The sequence below is a fragment of the Hemiscyllium ocellatum genome, chromosome 5, assembly GCF_020745735.1.
Source record: "Hemiscyllium ocellatum isolate sHemOce1 chromosome 5, sHemOce1.pat.X.cur, whole genome shotgun sequence".
Taxonomy (NCBI): domain Eukaryota; kingdom Metazoa; phylum Chordata; class Chondrichthyes; order Orectolobiformes; family Hemiscylliidae; genus Hemiscyllium; species Hemiscyllium ocellatum.
In genome coordinates, this window is record NC_083405.1 from 22,132,056 (window position 1) to 22,154,411 (window position 22,356).

General features: G+C 41.9%; 1 protein-coding gene across 1 annotated transcript in view; it reads left to right on the forward strand.

Annotated features, from left to right (window-relative positions):
* The window catches only part of LOC132815921 (A disintegrin and metalloproteinase with thrombospondin motifs 16), a 256,517-nt gene that overhangs the window by 72,291 nt on the left and 161,870 nt on the right, over positions 1-22,356 (forward strand). The window contains exons 4-7 of the mRNA XM_060825296.1: positions 2,341-2,626; positions 12,975-13,174; positions 17,989-18,072; positions 19,220-19,379. Of these exons, the coding sequence (XP_060681279.1) occupies positions 2,341-2,626; positions 12,975-13,174; positions 17,989-18,072; positions 19,220-19,379 (730 nt within the window). The remainder of the gene's footprint in view (positions 1-2,340; positions 2,627-12,974; positions 13,175-17,988; positions 18,073-19,219; positions 19,380-22,356) is intronic.

Below are 22,356 nucleotides of genomic sequence, written 5' to 3' on the forward strand. Positions count from 1 at the left end.
AAGTATGTTGCACTATGAGCTTCCTGTCCCTCCTGCATGTCTCACGGGGACCTTCACCTGCATCATCATCTTGTTGTTCAGCATCCATTGAAGGCTGTTGCAAGTCCTAGACTTGCCAATCTGGACGCTCGCAGCCATTTTTCCTTGGACAATTGCGATGCAGCTGAAGATGGAAGGCAACACATTGTTGCCCTTGGCAGAGTTGCAAGCTTAGGCTGGTAATCCAGACCCTTGAAACTGTTGTGATCCTTTCTTTCTTGCATGACTTATGATTCTATCAGTTCAGAGCTTCCGCATATTCCCACACAACCTTTTCATTTAATTCTTCATCTTCCCATGATACACAGTCCACTGGACCTACAGCTTAGCCAGGCCAATAATCATGCTACACTGTTTGTGACCCCTTCCATCAAAGCCAGGGTGTTGCGACTCAGCTAATTACCACCCTTCTGCAGTAACCTATGTATTCCAATTCACTATTGTCTCCGATTTCTGTATGTTGAATTGCTTCCCTTCACAATCATTGTCCCCTCTGCTCCCCAGCATGCTGACTCCAGTTTTCACAACTGATTTCCCAAGCTTTTGTCCCTGATAACCTTGCTGACTTTCAATGATAGACCCCATGACTGAGGATGTCCCACCACCACCGTCCCCCTCCCCAATATCTGGAAGGTGTAACAGCAGCTGATGCATGGAAACACCACCACCTCCATGTTCCCCTCCAAACCATGCACAATTCCGACTTGGAAACGTATCACTGTTTCTTCATTGATGCTGGACCAAAATCCTGGAATACCTTTCCGAACAGCATTTGGGTCTATCTATCCTCATTGACTGCATTTATCACTTTCTTGAAGGCAATTTGGTCAGGGTAATAAATAGTGGCGTAACCCCCAATACCTGTATTCCATAAATTAATTTTGAAAAACATGTTTGCTATTAAAATACACAAAAGTAGGCAGAGACTTGTTGATTGAAATAATATGTAGCTTTACATTATGCTTTAAAGCTGAATGTCAAAAAATTGGATTCTTAACATCATTTCCATAATGTGAAGCCCTGAAATGCTTATGCGATTATTTAGTAACTCAAACAACCTTTGCTGTTTTTTGTACTTGCTGTGCAACTTCAGTGGCAAACTGTGCTGCTGAGTATTTTAATCAATTACAGTGTGAAGTAAAATTTCTATTACAATTTTTAAGTTCATACAAGTTATTATACTTCTTTTTTAAAAAATCATATAATGAGGTAGTTGATCATATCAAAGTCTGTAGAGATGCAAAGGAGGGTGAGACTGCATTGTAGTTAATCTAACAGAGAACGTCATTTGTGAGTTTAGCTGGAATGATTTTGTTGCAATGGAAGGAGCAGAACTCCTCTTGGAGAGAATAAATCGGGTGTTGAGAAAATAGGCATGAATCTTTCAGGAGACATGGAGTTACTTCAGAATGCATTGCGGCCTGACATGTTCATGGAGAGTTGAATGCCTTTTACTGCCAACATGTTTAACCATTTGTAAATTAGATAAACCACTATTGACGTCCACTCACTCATCGCTTTCAATTCTAATACTTCTATGTAGTTAAATCTAAAAAGCAGCAATCTCAGTGTATTTTGTACTGGCCGTGCTGTAGACTCGCTTGAAACCTTGAATACTATGATCAATTCTTATCAAGGTTCATGTCCACATTTGGACAATAGACTGAGAACCATAAAGGGACTAACCTCAGTGTAGGAGATCTGAGTTATGAGGGAAGATCAGACGTGGGATATTCCTTCAGTGGGATTGGTGCTAGAAGTAGATCATGTGGAACGTAATCTCGCTGGTCCAAGTCCAAACCAACATCATTGTGACTGTGACCTTTCCACTTAGATTAGGTCAGGTCTTTGATCTTATAGCCCAAAAAACTTGTTGGAAATTTTACCATCCCGAAACAGGCAATGTAATAAGTAAGGTAATTGCTGATATAAGCTCACCTTATTATTCAGAAATCACATTGTGAAATAATAATATTTGGATTCCTTTGCCTATTATCTGCCAATGTGTTGGTTTAATGAGGATAATTATCTGATATTAAAAATTTGCTCAAAATTTATACCTAATGTTAACTTGTGTTGTTGTGCATTTACCATAGGAAGTAACGTTAAATTGTTTGAACATGGCTGTATCACTGATCTTTATAAGCAGGCTGCTGTTATATCTTCCACTTGTTTTGTATTTCTGCAAGTAATAATCCAATTTGTCATACTTTATCAAAGACAATGGTTGCAACTTATTTTTGTCAGTCTGAATATTTTCTATGTATTTTGTAATCTAATGTTTTCCTTTTTCTTTTACAGTCAGGTTTGATCAGGACAGAAGAAGCTGATTACATTTTGACACCTCTACCTCAGCACCTTGCACTTAAGCACAATTACACAGCACCTGAAGGGCACCATCCACATGTCCTCTATAAGAGATCTGCAGAGCCAAAAGTACACCATCAAAATAACGAGGTAACCATAAATCAAAGGTCTATGGGAATTGAATATTATGATCATAAGTATCGACACCAACACCGACGTCGTAATGACTACAAGCATGGACAACTTCAAAAGCAACACTACTGCGGAAGACGCAAGAAATGTATGTAAGGGAAGTATTTTATTTTCTTTATCAAATTTTAGGTCTTTCTGTTGCACTGAATAACTAACTGATAAATTAACAACAATATGGGAATTTTATTGAAAAATGCACAAATTTCACAGACCGAGAAGTAAATGTTGAAAGTTTGTAGTCATCAGCTGAACCCAAGATCAATGTAACACAGTCGCTCCTAGAATCAAATTTAATGTTGGTGATGGAGGTCTTGACACATTATTAGATTGCATTAGTTGCTCACTTAATGGTCTGAATTAGTGAATGGACGGGAAAACCATTCATGAATGTGTCCACCCCGGATTTTGTTGGTGAAAAGGCACCAGAAGTCCAACCGCTCTCCTTCCATCCAATAAATGCTCCAGTTTCCACATCCACAGCCAGGAGGAATTACATTTCACTCCTAACTTCAAACAAAAGCTATACTCCAAGCTAACTTCTAAAGTCAATTATTGTTGATTCAAAGTTTTTCTTTTTGATGTTTGTGCTTAATACTTAACACTTATAACTCCAACTGGAGAAAGAAAAGCAAAGCTTTTCTCTTATAGGATGCAGCGAATCCCAGGAAAGCGAAGATGCAAGCAGTTGATGGTTTGGAAATAGTTAAATGCCAATGATGCATTAAAATTGGAGGCCTGCTTCCTTTGTTTAGCTTAACAAAGCCAGAAAGTCAGTGCAATGCAGTCCTTTTTTTCCTATTTGCTCAAGTGGGTCTTGATGGGAAGAACAGCATTTATTGCCAATACCCAACTGCTGGAGGGTAATTCAACTACATTGCTGTGGGTCTGAGTTCATGTGTTGGCAAGACCATGTAGGATCAGTGAATTTCTTTCCCTAAAAAGACAACAATCAACAGTTGTTATATGGCCACATTAGACTAGCGTTTTACTCCAGATTCTCATTGAATTCAAATTCAAACATCTGTCACGGTGGGATTCAAATCCATGTCCTCCGAACATTAGCTGGGGTTCTGAATTATGAGAACAGTAGCTTTATCACTGTGGAGAAAGTGAAGACTGCAGATGCTGGAGTTCAGAGTTGAGAGTGTGATACTGCAAAAGCACAGCAGGTCAGGCAGCATCCAAGGAGCCGGAGAATCGGCATTTTGGGCATAAACCCTTCATCAGCTCTTGCTGATGAAGGGCTTATGCCCGAAATGTCAATTCTCCTGCTCCTCACATTATCACTGTGCCATGGACTCCCATTGGCCTAGGTGACTTTCTCAATTCAAGTTTCAAAAAGCTTAATTTCACCAAAGAGAAAGCAACAAAATAATTATTTAATAGCGCATTAAAATCTTCAAACTGGTACTTCAGTCACATTTGTAAATCAATGTTCAAATGCAACAAGAACATTATCTTGCTGTTTTATAGAATTCGGATATTACAGATTTTTCTTTAAAAGATTGCACAAGGTGGTGTCATAATCTACAGTTTTGGAAAACTAATGAAAAACAGATTGGGTAACAAATTCAGGAGAGAATGTTGACATTCGGTTTGATATCCTAAATTATTGTGTTAGTCGCTTCTGCAATAATGTTGATTCTTTTAATTCATCAAAATGTATTTGCTACTGCTCTTTCATTTTATTACTTGAAGGTATCATGAAGTGAGGAGGTTTAGCTAAAGCTTTTCCTCTCAAGGTTGAAGACTGTGAGGTAGAAAGCCATTATATCTTGGAGGAGAAAGTGAGGTCTGCAGATGCTGGAGATCAGAGCTGAAAATGTGTTGCTGGAAAAGCGCAGCAGGTCAGGTAGCATCCAAGGAGCAGGAGATTCGACGTTTCGGACATAAGCCCTTCATCAGGAATGAGGAAAGTGTGTCCAGCAGGCTAAGATAAAAGGTAGGGAGGAGGGACTTGGGGGAGGGGCGATGGAGATGCGATAGGTGGAAGGAGGTCAAGGTGAGGGTGATAGGCCGGAGTGGGGGTGGGGGCGGAGAGGTCAGGAAGAAGATTGCAGGTTAGGAAGGTGGTGCTGAGTTCGAGGGATTTGACTGAGACAAGGTGGGGGGGAGGGGAAATGAGGAAACTGGAGAAATCGGAGTTCATCCCTTGTGGAAGACCGCCTAGGTACCCTCCAACCACAAGGGATGAACTCCAATTTCTCCAGTTTCCTCATTTCCCCTCCCCCCACCTTGTCTCAGTCAAATCCCTCGAACTCATCACCGCCCTCCTAACCTGCAATCTTCTTCCTGACCTCTCTGCCCCCACCCCACTCTGGCCTATCACCCTCACCTTAACCTCCTTCCACCTATCACATCTCCATCGCCCCTCCCCCAAGTCCCTCCTCCCTACCTTTTTTCTTCGCCTGCTCGACACACTTTCCTCATTCCTGAAGAAAGGCTTATGCCGGAAACGTCGAATCTCCTGTTCCTTGGATGCTGCCTGGCCTGCTGCGCTTTTCCAGCAACACATTTTCAGCCATTATATCTTGGGCCTTCATATTTGATCAGGACTACAGAGACATGACGTTTTACATCTCTGCAAACCTGACTGGGAAAAAAGGACCTGGAAGGTTAGAATTCTGTTCAGGGTTGTCCAGGATTCAGGCCAGTCAACCACAGAACAACAGCAGAGGATGCTATGTGCAGAATTGGACTCCATGGAAAGGTTGTCCTAGTATGTGTGCACTGCACTTGCATATTTAATTGAAAAAAGGTAAAGCAAAATAAAAATCCCCCACCCACATACACTTCCTCCCCTGGTTACCCTTCTTTGCACCACACAACTTCATTCATCACTATTTCCTTCAACCCACACCAGCACACTCATGGTTAGACCAGACAGAATAGGATTAGAAGTACGCCATTTGGCCCCTCAAGCTGCTAGTCAAGAATCCATCTGTGCTTTCCATGATAACCTGTGGTCCCATAGCCATTTACAGTCCTTATGGCAACTTAAAACTTACTCACGCCAACCAATGCCCTTGCCTCCTGAAATTTCATCCAATCACATGAACTCATCTGGTATCCACCATGGAAGAACTCAGAGCACATGCAGAGATCAAATAAAATCAATTTCCATCAGATAAAGCTCTAAATGTGTATTGCAGAGTTCTTCATATTAGATAACATTGTATAAATAAAGATTCTTATGCTACATTTACATTTATGAAGCCTTTAGCTTTTGTTAAATTACAACAAACATTTTGCTCCATTGCAACAAGCATTTGAATTCATCGTCCCATATCAAACAGCAAAGCCATGTCGGTCAGACTGTGAAATTGGAAGGCACCCACTGTGATAATGGATGCACCTGAACTCAGTCATTCAGCACTAGTCTAGTCATGGAAATCATTGAGCTTGTGTCCATTGACAGAGCGAATAGGCAGTCAATCTTTTTTTTCACCTCACCAGACATTTTGGTTTCAAAGATATAAAAGGCTGTAGTTTTAAACGCTTTAACAAGTTGTCAGTTAGCATTGCCTTGGACAGTCATGGAGAGAGCCTGGGGTAGATGCCTCTGACAGCTTTGACAATTGATTTTACAAAGTGCACTGATGGTCCCAATGAGCTTGATGTTAACTAGTTTATGCACTTTTAATATACATGTATTTTTAAACAATTCTAAACAATATCTTGAACAACCACATGTTCAGCTTCAATTCCAATTTTTTTAAACAAAGTTTTGGAAAGAAAAAGGCAAGGCAATGACTTTGCAAAATGCTTTTGTTTCTGTTAAAGCCATAAACTATGTCAAAGCATTTTCCTTTTGTGCAACATAAACAGAAGTTGCTGGAAAAGCTCAGCAGATCTGGCAGCATCTGTGAAGAGAAATCAAAATTAACATACCAGACCCGAAACATTAAATGTGATTTCTGTTCACAGATGCAGCCAGACCTGCTGAGCTTTTCCAGCAATCTGATTTTGATTCGGATTGACATTATCTGCAGTTCTTTCTATTTCTTTTTGTGCAAAGTTGTTGAAAAACAACCAAACACATTGTTGGGGTATTGCAAGATTGAAAGTAAAGGGTCTGGAATGTCCCTAGAACCATTCTCATTCAACATACTAACTTTGCCCAAGTGCAGTGAAAATCATATTTATGATACCATTAAAGGTATTCATTTCCTCAGCCAGCTAATCAAACCTGATTTAGGGTTGTGGCAGATGAGCATCAAAATTAGCTGGTAGAAGGATAGGAATCATCAGGGAATCTTCACCATGTGTTACCACTGTTGATAATTTCATTGCTTTCCAAATGCTGACTGTATGAAGAGAAGGTATTTGTGCTTAGTTGCCAGTTGACAACCTAGATGATATTGAGAGAAAGTGAGGACTGCAGATGCTGGAGATCAGAGTCAAAAAGTGTGGCACTGGGAAAGCACAGCAGGTCAGGCAGCATCTGAGAAGCAGGAGATTCTACATTTTGGGCATAAGCCCTTCATCGTCTGGACTCAGGACATTGTAAATTCATGAATAATTGTCGGCAGAAGGGTGTAGAGATTGGTTGATTTTGCACTCAAATTCTGTGTGTGTATCATCGCAGCGTGATCAATGTCAAGCACTAATTTTTCATGCTCGGTGTCACCACAGAAGTATGTGAGGTGGCAACTTGCTCATTCCAGGGGCCCATACATGAAGTAGAAGCATACTCTTTTACTGTGCTGATCAGGAGTCTTAATATTTGTTTTAGAGTCTCATTCCATGTTAGGCAAAAGCTTAACTGAATATGGAGTGCATGTGCTTCATCCACTTATTCAAGGGCTTCAACAGCCAAAAACAATGGTCTTTTTGAATCTAAACAAGAGCTAATTTGGCACAAAGACCAAAGGGCATGAACCTCCTGATCCCATAACACTTTGCTTGTTAACTATCTCAATATCCTGACATTAGTCATTAGTGTGAAGAAGAATTAGATCAGTTAAGACTGTAGTCACTGGAGTTTGGAAAGATAAGAGGGTGTCACAGAGGAACATATGAAATTCTACCAGGATTAGACCAGGTAAATGTAGGTAGAATGTTCCTGATTACTGGGGAATCCAGAAGAAGGGATCACATCTAAAGAGTCATGGTAGGCCACTTAGGACTGAGATGAGGAAATATTTCTTCACCTAAAGACTGCAGACACTGGAGATTTAGATAAGATTACTTTACAGTGTGGAAACAGGCCCTTCGGCCCAACAAGTCCACACCGACCCACCGAAGCGCCACCCACCCATACCCCTACATTTACCCCTTACTTAACACTACGGGCAATTTAGCATGGCCAATTCACCTGACCCGCACATCTTTGTGACTGTGGGAGGAAACCGGAGCACCCGGAGGAAACCCACGCAGACACGGGGAGAACGTGCAAACTCCACACAGTTAGTCGCCTGAGGCGGGAATTGAACCCAGGTCCCTGGCGCTGTGAGGCAGCAGTGCTAACCACTGTGCCACCGTGCCGCCGACACACTGACATTTCTGCGACAGAAAGTGATTGAAACAAAAATATTGAATGTTCTCAAGAAAGAGTTAGTATCGTTCTTGGGACTAAAGGGATCAAAGTGTATGGGCTGGAAAGTAGGAACAGGGTATTGATTTGGATGATCATATTGAATGGCAGAGCAGGCTCAGAGGGCTGATGGCTTACTTCTGGGCCTTTTTTCTGTTCCTATGGCTCCTCTCCTTGCCTTTTGGTTATCTCTGATTGCAGCTAAAGATGCCTGACTGTCTGCAGCTCCTCTTTTAACTACAGGTAAAAGCCATGAAGAAGCTGGTGTGATGCCTCAACTGACTAGCAGTCTGCTATGAGCATAGGTCCAGTTTCCAGCTCTAAGTTTGTGCTACCCCATTCCAAACTCCATCCTTATAATGTGTTGGTCTGGTGGAATGTTATTCTGCTGTTGCACAATCATGGTTGGTAGAGTTTAAACTGATCTTTACATTGATGCTAAGATGACTGTTACTCCTCAGTATATTTATTCATCTGATGATTCCACGCAAAATGCAAGTGTAGCTTCCCAAAATACCTTTCCTACCTACAGACAATTCATCCAGGATACTGTTGCTGTCTGACCGGTTTCAGTATCAGTCATGAGATGTGGGTGTCACTGGCTAGATTATGAATAGATTAGATTACTTACAGTGTGGAAACAGGCCCTTCAGCCCAACAAGTCCACACCGACCCGCCGAAGCGCATCCCACCCATTCCCCTACATTTACCCCTTTACCTAACACTACTGTGGGAGGAAAATGGAGCGCCCGGAGGAAACCCACGCAGACACAGGGAGAATGTATAAACTCCACACAGTCAGTCGCCTGAGGCAGGAATTGAACCCAGATCTCTGGTGCTGTGAGGCAGCAGTGCTAACCACTGTGCCATCATGCTGCCCACAAAGGCTAGCCTTAAGAAAATAATGATGAGCTGTGTCCTTGAACCACTGGAGCAGTTTGTGTTGTTCCAGGTTGGTCTGGAAGGTGCTGTCTTCGGGAATTTCTGCAATACGTCTTGTAGCTAATGTCCACTGCTTTTACTGTGTATTGATGGAGGAAGTGAATCTGCGCAGCTGTCAGTCAAGTGGGTGGCTTTCTCCTTGATGGTGTGGAGCTTTCTGCATTGTTGGAGTTGCACCCATCAGACAAGTGGGGAGTATTTCATCACACTTTTGACTTATGCCTTGTAGATGGTGGACAGCATTTGAGGAGTCAGGAGTTGAGTTATTTGCCACAAATTTCCTCCTTTTTTTTTGTTAGCGATGACCTGGCACTCAAGTAGGGAGAACGTTACTTGTCATTTATCACCCAAAGCCTGGATATTATCCAGATCTTGCTGTTTTTGGATATGGACTGTTTCACCATCTGATGAGCTGTAAAGGGTGCTGAACATTATGCAATCATCAACAAATATCCCCATTTCTGACCTAGGGACCACCCTGTCCTTGAGCATTGCCTTGAGGAACTCCTTCAGAGACATCCCTAGCAGGGATGAACTACTTAGAGCTAGTGAGAACTGCAGATGTGGAGATCAGAGTGGATAGAGAGTGGAACTGGAAAAAGCACAGCAGGTCAAGTAGCATCAGAGGAGGAGGGGAATTGACGTTTCAGATCGGAATCCGATGAAAGGTTCTGACCCGAAACATCGATTTCTCTCCTCCTGTTATGCTGCTTGACCTGCTGTTTGTGTTTTTTTTCCAGCTCTGCTCTGTATCTACAGGGGTGAATATCTTCCCCAATAGCCACAGCAATTTTATCGTTGTGCTTGGCATCACTGCACCGAGTGGAAACTTGCTTCCCTAGTGCTCATTCAAATGTGGCTTTTCATGGCAAGAGCAGTCACTCACACCTCACCTCACCTCTGGCATTCATCACTTTGTCCATGTTTGAACCAAGGCTGTAGTGATGTCAGGAGCAGAGTGGCGCTGGTGAAACTGAAACTGTGATATCCCAGCGGCTGCAGCATGGTTGTTGAAAGTCAGCAAACTTCCAATGACAAAAATGGGAGATGGCCTTAGAAAATGCCCAAGAATAGGTCTGGGCTACGGGCCCAGCTTTGGGCTGTGGCACCTTGGCTTGGGTGGCAGCCTCTGAATTGGCTGACTGACAGGCGAAGGTAATTTTGGAATAGCAGTGGTGGAAGCACGGATCCTGTCATGTTGAAAGGACGTTTAGGTTTGTGCAGCACTGTCACTCTCTCTCTCTCAGTACATTGCCTTGGCTACTCTCTTTGCCGGAGGGCAAACTGCTGGTTTGCTGAGAGAGCCAACATGCCTTTTTCAGCAACGACATGTTGGCAGTAGATCGAGCCCATCTCCTAACAGATAGGAATCTCAAAACCTCAATCTGAACTTTTAGTGTGGCACTAATGCATTGCTAGATTTCAATCTGTACTGCAATGAAGCTGCAATAGTGGCATGTATGGATTTGGCACGTAGTTTTGTCAGGAAGGTGTCTACTCTTTCCTCAGACAAAAGGATGAGTCAACATCTGCACAATGCCCTACCAAGTGATGGAACCAGACTCTTGCATGTTCCTAACTACTGACTGGATGCTGTCTGCCAATTCTGCCACTGCATGAAGCCTTTTGATGCTCATTGTCAACAGTGTTCTTTAGTAGTCAGCAAGGTCCTTATCTGAGCCATTCCAATAGAAGTGGACTGAGATTTTATACCCTGAAGAGTTTGTGTAGTAGTTATCTCATCGCCCTGTCCTGCAGCTCACTAAGTGACACACAATGTGCAAATCTTGATTCTAAGCCTAGCCTCTAAGTAGGGGTACACAATGCCAGCATCTGAGGGTGCTTTTTTGTTGAACCTCTTTTCTCCTTCTGCCTTTCCACATGGAACTTCTGCAGTTGAGCGACCAGTTGTCCTTGACTGTCTGAAAGCGCAACAGCATTTTTGGAGGTGGGGTGTAGAGAATGGGTGAGGGAAAAGGATTACACTCTTCCAGTTTCCATTTTATTGCTTCCTTCAGGATGAGGGTAAGGAATGAATGGACAAAGCACGTGGGACATCAGGTTACCATCCTGGATAACCTTCAGCAATGTTGGGTACCAATGCTTTAGCGACATTGTTGTCTCCTATTCTGTGAACCGTTCCTCAAGGGAATAGAGGTGTGTCAATCTCTCCTGTTGATACTGAAGGAGGAGGAGGAATGTCAGTACTTGGGTGTTCGTATTGTTGGGCAATATGCCTATTACAGCTGAATGGTTGTAGTTTTGTGGAGGCAGGTGGAGTTGTGTGTGCAGTTTGCTTGACTTTTAGATACAGTCTAGGGATGTCCTAAGAGTATGCTTTAATGAGCAATGAGAGGTGGGATGATATGGGGCTGAGTTATGAAGTTGCAGGCACTTACCTTGAATCAAGTTATTACACCTGTGCTGCCAATGCTGTATGCGCTACACTCATGCCTTTAGTCACAATTACCACATCCTTCCCCCATTCCTACAGAGACGAGATCTTGAGGGCAAGTCTTCATTGCAGGCTTCCGTCTCTGTGATGAATATGTTCGGGGCATCATTACTGAAGTTGTTTGGTTTGCTGGTCTCATCCTCCCCCATCAGTGCCAAAATCAGATCGCCCAGGAATTTGCACCACTTTGGTGCAATTTCCCGACTGTAAGGACTTCAACCCTGGGAAGCGTTGGTTACCTGCACCTCAGAGTCTCTATACGATGTTACTCGGCCCCCTGTGGTTCACAGAGGTTACTGGCAGCTCAATAGAGTCCAGGGCAGGTGGGAGCTGCTCATTACCTCGCTATAAACAAGCTGGTGCATGAATTTTATATGTCATCCAAAATCTTTCCAAAGTGCATGGCAAGGTCATGAATTGCAGTTACTGTACCCAAAAATCAGGGAGAAATAATTTCTAGTCCCATATCTCTGTACTAGCTGCAAATCACTAATTCAGCAGGTACTGGGGCACAAACTGCTGTCGTCTTGTATCTCAGCATCAGATTTTATGCCACACTAGCTGGTTATTTCAGCACATTGATTCCTCCATATTTACTGCAGGTAACAACATTTCAAAGCACACTGAGTTAGGGACACACTGTCTTGAGGTTTCCTATAAATGTTGGACATTAGATTGATTTTCTTACCGAGAATTCCAGCAGATTCCCATATAACCTCAATAGGTTGAAAGAAATTCCGTGGGCATTCAGGAGCTATTTTGCACATTCCATTTTCAAGGGAAGTGCTGATTAGCAGATTTAAATATTCTGGAGGTGCTGGTTAAAGCACAGCAGGTTAGGCAGCATCCAAGGAATAGGAAATTCGACGTTTCAGGCATAAGCCCTTCATCAGGGCTTCATCAGCCCTTTAAATATTCTGGAGTAGATATTAGCTGATTTTTTGGCTTGTCAATCTATGATATTTCATACACAACTCATGGAAATGAATTAGCAGGTACCAAATTCTGAGAATTTGATTCTCAGTGGCTCAGTGGTTAGCACTGCTGCCTCAGAGCACCAGGGTCCTAGGTTCGATTCCAGCCTCGGGCAACTGTCTGTGTGGAGTTTGCACATTCTCCCCGTGTCTGTGTGGGTTTCCCCCGGTTGCTTCAGTTTGCTCCCACCGTCCAAAGATGTACAGGTGAGGTGAATTGGCCATTCTAAATTGCCCGTAGTGTTGGGTGCATTAGTCAGAGGGAAATGGGTCTGGGTGGGTTACTCTTCGGTCGGTGTGGACTTGTTGGGCTGAAGGGCCTGTTTCCACACTGTAGGGAATCTAACCTAAACCTCTCCAGTATCATTGTTTCAATTTGTAGATCAGAGTAAATTTTATTTTAGCTAAGTGGGTGAAATTCTGCAACTTTTTATCTATTTACAGACAGCACTTGCTCTCTGCAGTTCTTTAGAATTCAAAAATTCTTTTATAACCACTGCATGATTTATTGACCATTCTTTTTCTGCAGATATGCCAAAACCCCCAGAAACAGACATGTATATTCTCCCAGATGAGTATCGGTTCTTACCCAGAAACAAGCGGTCCTTGTTCAAGACGCGGAAGAATGAAAAGCTGAATGTGGAAACTTTAGTTGTGGTGGACAAGAAGATGATTGAAAACCATGGCAGCGAAAACATAACTACATATGTGTTAACTATACTAAATATGGTAAGGCTGAGTAAATAAATATATTTCATTCCAATCAACTCATATTTACTGGCAAAAATACTATCCAACATTGGTGCAAGGTGCATTCTTCAAAATTGGTGTTCTCCATTAGTCCTGCCATTCATTGCATGTATCGATTAGTAAGTTGGGGCTGTTCATTTTGCTATAACCAAGTCCTGAGGGATGAATATGTTCCTCTCTTTTGATTCTTAAAGTTGTTTGTAAGAGTGTTGACTATTTCTTAATTTTATGTTTCCTCAATTTTCTATGTAATTGTTCATATATAAAGCTATTTGAAGAAATAAGGCAGACAGATCTCTTGAGTTGCTGCAATTAAGGAGTTTGTTTTTATTGTAAACTCTTTGAAGTAATGTGTAAAACGTAAAAAGAGAACGACCCATCCTGAATCCTTCATGACACATGCACGGAGACCGACACATATATACAGAGCAAGTTACAGGATGGGAGGTGGCGTTTTTCAAGTGCATAAGTAAATAAACTTTACACTATGAGCTTTATTTGGTGGCTTTAAAGCCCAGTGGTGATGTGGCCAATGTAAGCTATTCTTCTGGAAGCTACTTAAAAAGAGACTATCTGTCCTTTCCCAAAGTGGATGCAATGGCACTGGACGTTCCATTTATGTTTAATTTCTTTGACATATTCCAATTTGTAACACAGTTAAAGTACAAGCTTGGAGAGCTAGTTGAGAGAGAGTTGGTGTTGGCATTCCATCCTGCAACCAGCATACAAGCTTGCAATTGTGTATTTTCACAAGGGGGAGTTTTGGTTGTGTAATAACTGACGAGTATAACACAGTAGGGGCATCCTGTGTTAATGAGGAGTTTTGGTATCTCGTTGTCAAAGCTATTATGATGCCATTGAAACGAGGGAACTTTCAGCATCCTTTTACATAATGGGCTTCGGTAAGTTTATTTTTAATTCTGCTCATTTGTGCAAGACAGTTACGTTTTGTCAGTTTCAGGTAACCTAATGAATATCAGTAGAGGTATACAATCCTTGATCTGAAATGCTCTGGACCAGCTGGTTTTCAGAATTTGGAATTTTTTGAATTTCGGAAAAGGTGACAGTTTGACGGTGAAATTTTAAAAATGTCTTACCAAGGCCATCAAGGTCCCGGGTTCAATTCCAGCCTCAGACAACTGTCTGTGGAGAGTTTGCATATTGTCCCCGTGGTCTATGTAGGATTCCTCCAGGTGCTCCAGTTTCCTCCCACAGTTCAAAGATGTGCAGGTTAGGTGGATTGGCCATGCTAAATTGCCCATAGTATTAGGTACATTAGTCAGAGGGAAAAGGGCTTGAGTGGGTTACTCTTCGGAGGGTCGGTGTGGACTGGTTGGGCTGAAGGACCTATTTCCACTATGTAGAGAATCTTAAAAAAAACAGCATACTCAATGTGAGTACTACGGGCCCTGAGACAGGATTGAGGCCGGTCGGTGCTGGGCCACGCACCCCCCCTCCCCCGTTGCATCTGAGTGACATGCATCAAGTGGGTGTGGAGTTGGATTAACTGCCTTGCGCACCAAACAACCTTATTAATGAAATAAAAACTTCACAAAACCACCTTTGGATTTTGGAGCTTTTCACATTTCGGGATTTTGGATAAATGGGTGTCTACCTGTACCTGAGCAATGTTTAATAAACATGTATTTTGTAATTCTGTGATGGAAGACATGCTAACTAAAGAATTTGGTTTTGTGGTAAACTGACAACTGTCAGCTATCACAAAATAGTTGAGGTGCATAAGCGACAGGCAGCATCACAAGGACAACTGAGCAACATTCAAATGTAAGCAGCCTTCGTTTTGAAAGATCTGTTGGAACGAAATGTTGAAAGGAATCTAGTGTGACTGGCATAAAATGAACCTTGCAGGAGATTGGCCATGACTTGGAAGATCTATGAAGTACCTGACACTGCAATGTTTTCAATAATGGCAGACCAGAGGTTAAGCAAAGCAAAAGCCGGAATGCAGAAGCCATAGAGATCCGTCTATTCACTTCCCTCCCTCTAAGTCTCTCAAAGACAATTTACTCTGGAAAAAATTCGTGCAACTTTTGAGCCTTTCAAGGCTGCTCCACCATTTGGTAAGATAGTGGCTGATCTGTTTGTGGTCTGAACTCTGCGTTGCTGTATTCCATTTGTACCCTTTGAACCCATGTTTATCAAAAAGAAATCTAATTCTGCTTTGAATAAATTCAGTGATCCAATCTTCCCCGTTCTTGAGGGAGGAGAATTCCAGACACTAATAACCCTCTGAGCGATAAAAATTCTGCTTTCTCCATTTTAAAGGGGAGACTGTGGTTTTTATTCTTAAACTCGTCTCATCTTCCTCTGCCACAAGCAAACATCACCCAGTATGCACACTATCCAGTCCCCTCGAGATTTTGCATGTTACAGAGAAATCGCTAATGACTCTTACCTCAATTTTGTTACTTCATGATTTAAGCTCTTTATCCCAGGACTGAGTTGGGTGAGCTTTCTCTGAACTGGCTCCAGTGCAAATATATTATTTTCCAAATAAGGAGACCAGAAGCATGCACCGTTTCCAAATATGGCCGAACCAAACAGCTGCAGTAAAGTTTATCTGTTTTATATTTCATTGCCCTTGCAATAAATACCAACCCTGATTTGCCTTTTTGACGGCTTGTTCTTTCTGCATACCAATTTTTTGTGATTCATACACAGAACGTTCAGAACTCTCTGTACTAATGAATTATGCAAGTTCTTCTCATTTCAGTTTTCCTGCTCACTGTGGGCATTTTCCCACAATGCACCTCATCTGCATATTCTTAATGCAGTCTCTTGGGCATGTCTCTATCCTTTGCAGACTCTCTACCTCCTCTTGAGACAGAGAATGGAATGGGATCCTTATAGGAAGCAGGTGGTGAGGCAGCATATTCAAAGTAACTGTGCAGCTATGTGTTTATGGAAAACATTTATTGATAACTATTCCTAGAAAATGAGACAAGGTAATTCAGGGACCAGCTTCATAGAAGAACATTTCTGCAATTGCATAGCTGTCTGGCAGACCATTAAATTTTAGAACTCAAAATGTCCTTATTTGAGTATGCGAACAATTTGAATTTCTGTCTGAATTTATTTTTGACCTTGTACTTAAGTAGATCTTGTGTGATCATATGAGTATCTTGAACACTGTCCTGCAAAATACTTCAGTGATTTGAGTCAAAACATTTCAACACTTTAAACATCAGACATTCGAAATAGAGTGATGTCTGTAGTTGTTACATCATCTGTGAAGTATTGGGTCTTCTGTAATTAAAGGTAGTGATGTACTGAAAGTCCTTTTATGGAGAAACAGGAAACATCAAATAATTCACTTCTAGTGATGTGTTGTAAAAATCTATGATGCTGTAAGTAAAAACCCAAACATTCCATGTATTTAAGTGCAGTTTGTGATATAGAGGCTACAACCAAGTTTTAGGGTGACATCTTGACTTTTGTTTTAAACTTGTTGCATATTTTTAAGTGTTGATTTTATATCTTCTAAAACATTTTAAATCCAAACAGTGAGTGGAGATGAGGAGAATGTGAGGACTGCAGATGCTGCAGATCAGAGTCGAGAGTGTGGTGCTGGAAAAGGTTAGACAGCAGCAGAGGAGCTGGAGAATCGATGTTTCGGGCATAAGCACTTCATCAGGAATAAGGGGCTGCTGAAGGGGCTGACGCTGGAAACATCGATTCTCCTGCTCCGCGAATGCTGCCTGACCTGCTATGCTTTTCCAGCACCACACTCTCGACAGTGGAGATAATGAGTTCTTTCTCAGGTAAAGTAGATGGAAAAGCAAGTTGGGAGAGGGATATATATACCATTCACAGTGATATTGGTAGGTTACAAAGTTGGTAAATGGAGTGTAATGTAGGAAAATGTGAAATTCATTTTGGCCGGGGGAACAGAATATTATTTAAATGGAAAAAAAAATCCTGCAGAAAGCTGTGACACAAATGGATTTGGGGTACTTGTGCACAAAACACAGAAATCTAGTTCCCAGGAATAGCAAAAAATCAGGAACGCTAATGGAATGCTGGCCCTTATTTCAAGGGACTTGTGTATAAGAGTAGAGAATGCTTACTGCAACTGTAGAAGGTGCTGGTGCGACCTCATTTGGAGTACTGTGAGCAGTTTTTGTTTCGGTATTTAAGGCAAAATATTGCTTAATTGGAGGCAGTTCAGAGAAGGTTCACTGGGATGATCCCTGGTGTGAAGATATTACGTTATGAACAAAGGCTAAACAGTTTCGGACTGAACTCACTGAAGTACAGAAGAATGAAATGTGATCTCATTGAAACACACAGGATTCTTAAGGAGCTTCTCAGGCAAAATGCTGAGAGGATGTTTCCCATCATAGGACAAGAGGGCATAGTCTCAGAATAAACGAGCAGCAATTTAAAACTGAGATGAAGAGGACTTTCTTCTCTGAGAGTTGTAGTCTTTAAAACATCTTGCCCCAGAGAGCTGTGGGGGGCAAGGCCCTTGTCTAGATTTAAGGCTGAGCTAGATCAATTCTTGATTGGTAGGGCAGTTGGGGGTTGTGTATGTGAGGAGTGTTGGATCAGCCATGGTTCCATTGAATGGCGGGACAGGCTCAAGGGCCTTATCCCGTTCCTATCGTAGGGGCTTATGTTTCTTGAGCGTTTTGCATTGTGATTTTCGTTCACTAACTTTCAATGGAGACTTTTTTAAAAAAATGCATTATTTTGTTTTTGTGCTTGTAGCATTCCGGAAATGAAATGTGACACAGACATAAATCTACAATTTTTCTTTTGCCTCCTTCAAGGTGTCCACTCTGTTTAAGGATGGCACGATAGGAGGAAACATAAATATTGTAATCGTTGGGATTGTCCTGCTTGAAGAAGATCAGGTAACAATTTCAAATCAAATTAGATAACCCTTGATGTGCTGTGTTTTGTAATGTGTATGTATACAGTCAATTTGTACAAATTATTTTCTCCAAACTACCACTAATGCTTTTTCCACTTGGTGTAACAATGCTCAGCCTCCCCACTTTTTCAGTTAAGCTTCTGCTGAGACCTATGTTTCATGCCTTTTTTGCTTCGGGGCTTGACCATTCCAACACCTGAACTCTTAGTCCTAGCTCTCAGCTGTTCACACATCAATCCATGCGTACTGACTTACTGTGGCTCCTGCTCAGGGAATGCCTTGATTTTAAAGTCTCCATCTTTGCTCTTACATCCTTCTTGACCTTGGCCCTCACCATCTCTGTAATTTACTCCATCCCCACAGCACCCTTGAGCTACCTCGCCTAATACGAGTGTCTTGAGCATCCCTGATATTAATTGCTCCACCGATGGTGGCCATGCTGACAGTTTCCCATAGCAATCAACTTCTGGATTGCTCTCTGCGTACCGTTCTGCCCTTGACCTTGCTTCTATCATGTATGGCACCGCTTGAAACCTACCTCTTTGGCAATGCTGTTAGTCATCCAGCAATGTCTCTCCTTATTGTCATATTTCATAATGCTCCAGCGACCTGCTTTAGGATATCTTTTTATGTTAAAGATGCAGTAACAATATAAGTTAATATTGTTGAATTATACTCCTGTTTCGGTTCTGTTAGATCATGGTGACAGTGCTCTTCATTAAAGGTTTAGAATCTTACACCTGTATCCCTCAAATTTATTTCCTCTTGACTTCTCCAGAAGAATGTTAAATATGTGCCCACTATCTTGTTGGCATTGCCTTCTGGCGTCTGATTTGACTTAGTCTTAATTTGATACCTTCGCAATTGCCATTAGGAATTTCATGTAAGGGTATAATTTGCAAATTCCAGCGTTGCCTTAAAGTTGCAACATTGCCAACATATTCATCCTTTCGTGAAGCACTGAACCACTTAATGAACTACAGAAACTGTCTATGCAAGCTTGTTGCCTACCATCCTTGCTCATTTGATCTTTCACAGTTATTTCACTAAATAAAGCAAATTGGAAGGGCCAATTTATGACCTCCTTTGAACTTAATTCTTTCTCCTTTGCCTTTTTAATTTGACAGCCAGGTCTTTTAATAAACCACCATGCAGATCGCACTTTGAACAGCTTCTGTCAGTGGCAGTCGGGATTGGTGGGCAAAGATGGTAATCGTCATGATCATGCCATTCTGCTGACAGGCCTTGACATTTGTTCTTGGAAGAATGAGCCTTGTGATACTTTAGGTGAACTCATTAAATGGTTTTGATACTTAATAAGATATGAAAAACACATTTTCCATGCAAAATGTGAAGCAGTCATCTCTTTATCACAATGTGGAGTGAGGTGAATTTATCTGTAATTCTGAATCCCGAAAGATTTCATGTTCTGCAACTCGTTGCACCACATTACACGGCAAAACCAATTTTCACAATTGTCTTATTTTGATGGGTTTAGCAAAGATGTGAGAACAGCAGAACACCAGTGAGAACAGCAGATAGTGAAAGAAAGGAGAAATCCGCGATGGGTGATTTGAATTGTAAACTAAGCTTTGTTTTCACTCGGACAATTCATGAAATAGCTAAAACTTCACTCACCCCAATCATTGTGTCTTTCAATTGTGCTACCTTAATATATTCAATTCCTATCTCATGCAAATTTGTTTTATTAAAAGATGTGCTTCATATATGTGTGACTGATATTGATATGTAGTGGTATTAATGAGAATAGTAAAAATAAAAGAAAATATTACAGATCAGAAAGCTCTTAGTTAAACTCATCTTGGCCTAGATTCTCCACCATTGTACTGTCATTGTTAATGGCTCATAGCAACATGATAACCATTCCCAATATTCTGGAAGACTTTGAAGTCATTGTTCCCGTCTTCCAACTTGTTTTCAGAAAACAAAATAGAAGGTTTCTTCCAGTTAAATAGATTGATATGAAAATGTTAAGAAAATTAAATTGATATCTCTGCTTTACACCTACCAAGCCATTGCAACCACCTTCTGTGTGAGATTTTTGAGTCTTGTCCAGAAAAAGACTTCAGTTCTGCATCATCATGCTCCATCTGTCCATTCAATCTGAACCTTTAAGTGCGGAACACTAATCTTGCGTGAAGTCCCATCTCTTTCTCTCTCTCTCACGCGCGCGTGCGCACACACACACACTCTCGCTCTCTCGCTCTCTCTTGCTGCCCTGAATTTTAACATTTTCATTTTTATTTTCAAATCTTTCCATGGCCTCACCTCTCCTCTCTCCTTCAGCCCATCTTGAGATATTTGTGCTCATCTAATTCTGGCTTCACCAGTATCCTTAATTTTAAAGCCTGTTGTGGTGCAGTGATAGTATCTCTGTACTGGACCAGAAGGTTTTATGACCTATGTGGTAGGGTGAAAGGTATGTCATGACGTTTCTGAACAGGTTTTTTAAAGTACATGATGTTATTAATAATATGCTTATGAGCCTAACGCTTAGGTTTATCAATTCAACAATGATTGCTTTACATTAGATTTTGTTCTTCTATTAAGTTGCATAATGAAAGTGGAGTCACAAGTAGACAGAGCTGTGAAGCACACTGGCTTTCGTCAGTCAGGGCAATGAGTGTAGAAGTTGGGAAGTTATGTTGCGTTTGTACAGGACTTTGCTGAGGCTGCGTTTGGAATATTGTGTTTGGTTTTAGTCCCCTTGCTATAGGAAGGGTGTTATTAAACTGGAAAGAGTGAAGAAGAAATTCACAAGCATGTTGCCAGGGCTGAACGGCCTGAGTTATAAGGAAACGTTAGACAAGCTAGGACTTTTTTCTGTAGAGCATAAGAGACTGAGGAGGGAATCTTATAGATCATGAGAGGCATGGATAGGGTGAATGCATTCCCAGTCTTTTTCCCAGGGTTGGGGAATTGAGGACTACGGGGCATCAGTTTCAGGTTAGAGGGGAAAGAATAAAAGCAAACTTGAGGGGCAACCTTTTTACACAGAGGGTGGTACACATATGGAATGAGCTGAGAGCAGAAGTAGTTGAGGCAGGTACATTAACAACATTTAAAAGGCATTTGAACAAACACATGAATAGGAAAGGTTTAGAAGGATATGGCAGAAGTGGGTACTGCAGATGTTGGAGATTAGAGTCAAGATTAGAGTGGTGTTGGAAAAGCACAGCGGGTCAGGCAGCATCCGAGGAGCAGGTAAATCAACGTATCAGGCAAAAGCCCTTCATTCCTCAAGTCATACAGCATGGAGACAGGCCCTTCGGCCCATACTGGTCCATGCCGACCAAAATGTCCATCCATGCTAACCCCATTTCCCTGCACTTGGCCAATATCCTTCTAAGATTAAAGTGGCACTGGAAAAGCACAGCAAGTCAGGCAGCATCCGAGAAGTAGGAATGAAGGGCTTTTGCCTGATACGTTGATTTACCTGCTCCTCGGATGCTGCCTGACTTGCTGTGCTTTTCCAGTGCCACTTTAATCTTAGAAGGATATTGGCCAAGTGCAGGGAAATGGGGTTAGCATGGATGGACATTTTGGTCGGCATGGACCAGTATGGGCCGAAGGGCCTGTCTCCATGCTGTATGACTCGATGAATCTACCAATTGAAGGGAGATGAAAGCTCTCCATTCTGATACTGAGTTTCAAACATCATATCATAATGTTATTGATAGTGCAGAAGAAGGTTGCTTGGCTCATTGAGTTACATTGATACTTTGGGGAGAAATCTGGTCAGTGCTATTCTCTTTCTTGAACTTAATAGCCCTACAAGTTTTTCTTTCAAATACATATTGAGTTTCCCTTTTGAAATTATTGATTTCGAAATCACCACTCTTGTGGTGGGCGGAGTGGGGGCAATAATTTTTAGAATCCAACCCGATGAAAGTATTAATTTAGTTTCCCTACAGTGTGGAAACAGGCCCTTTGGCCCAATCAGTCTATACTGACCCTCCGAAGAGTAACCCACCCAGACCCATTTCCCTCTGACTAATGCACCTAACACTATGGGCAATTTAGCATGGCCAATTCACCTGACCTGCACATCTTTGGACTGTGGGAGGAAACCGGAGCACCCAGAGGAAACCCACGCAGACACAGGAAGAATGTGCAACCCCCACACAGACAGTCTCCGAAGGCTGGAACTGAACTTGGGACCCTAGTGCTATGAGGCAGCAGTGCTAGCCACTGTGCCACCCCCAATAATCAATGCTGGCTTTACAGTCATCCATTGATAGTG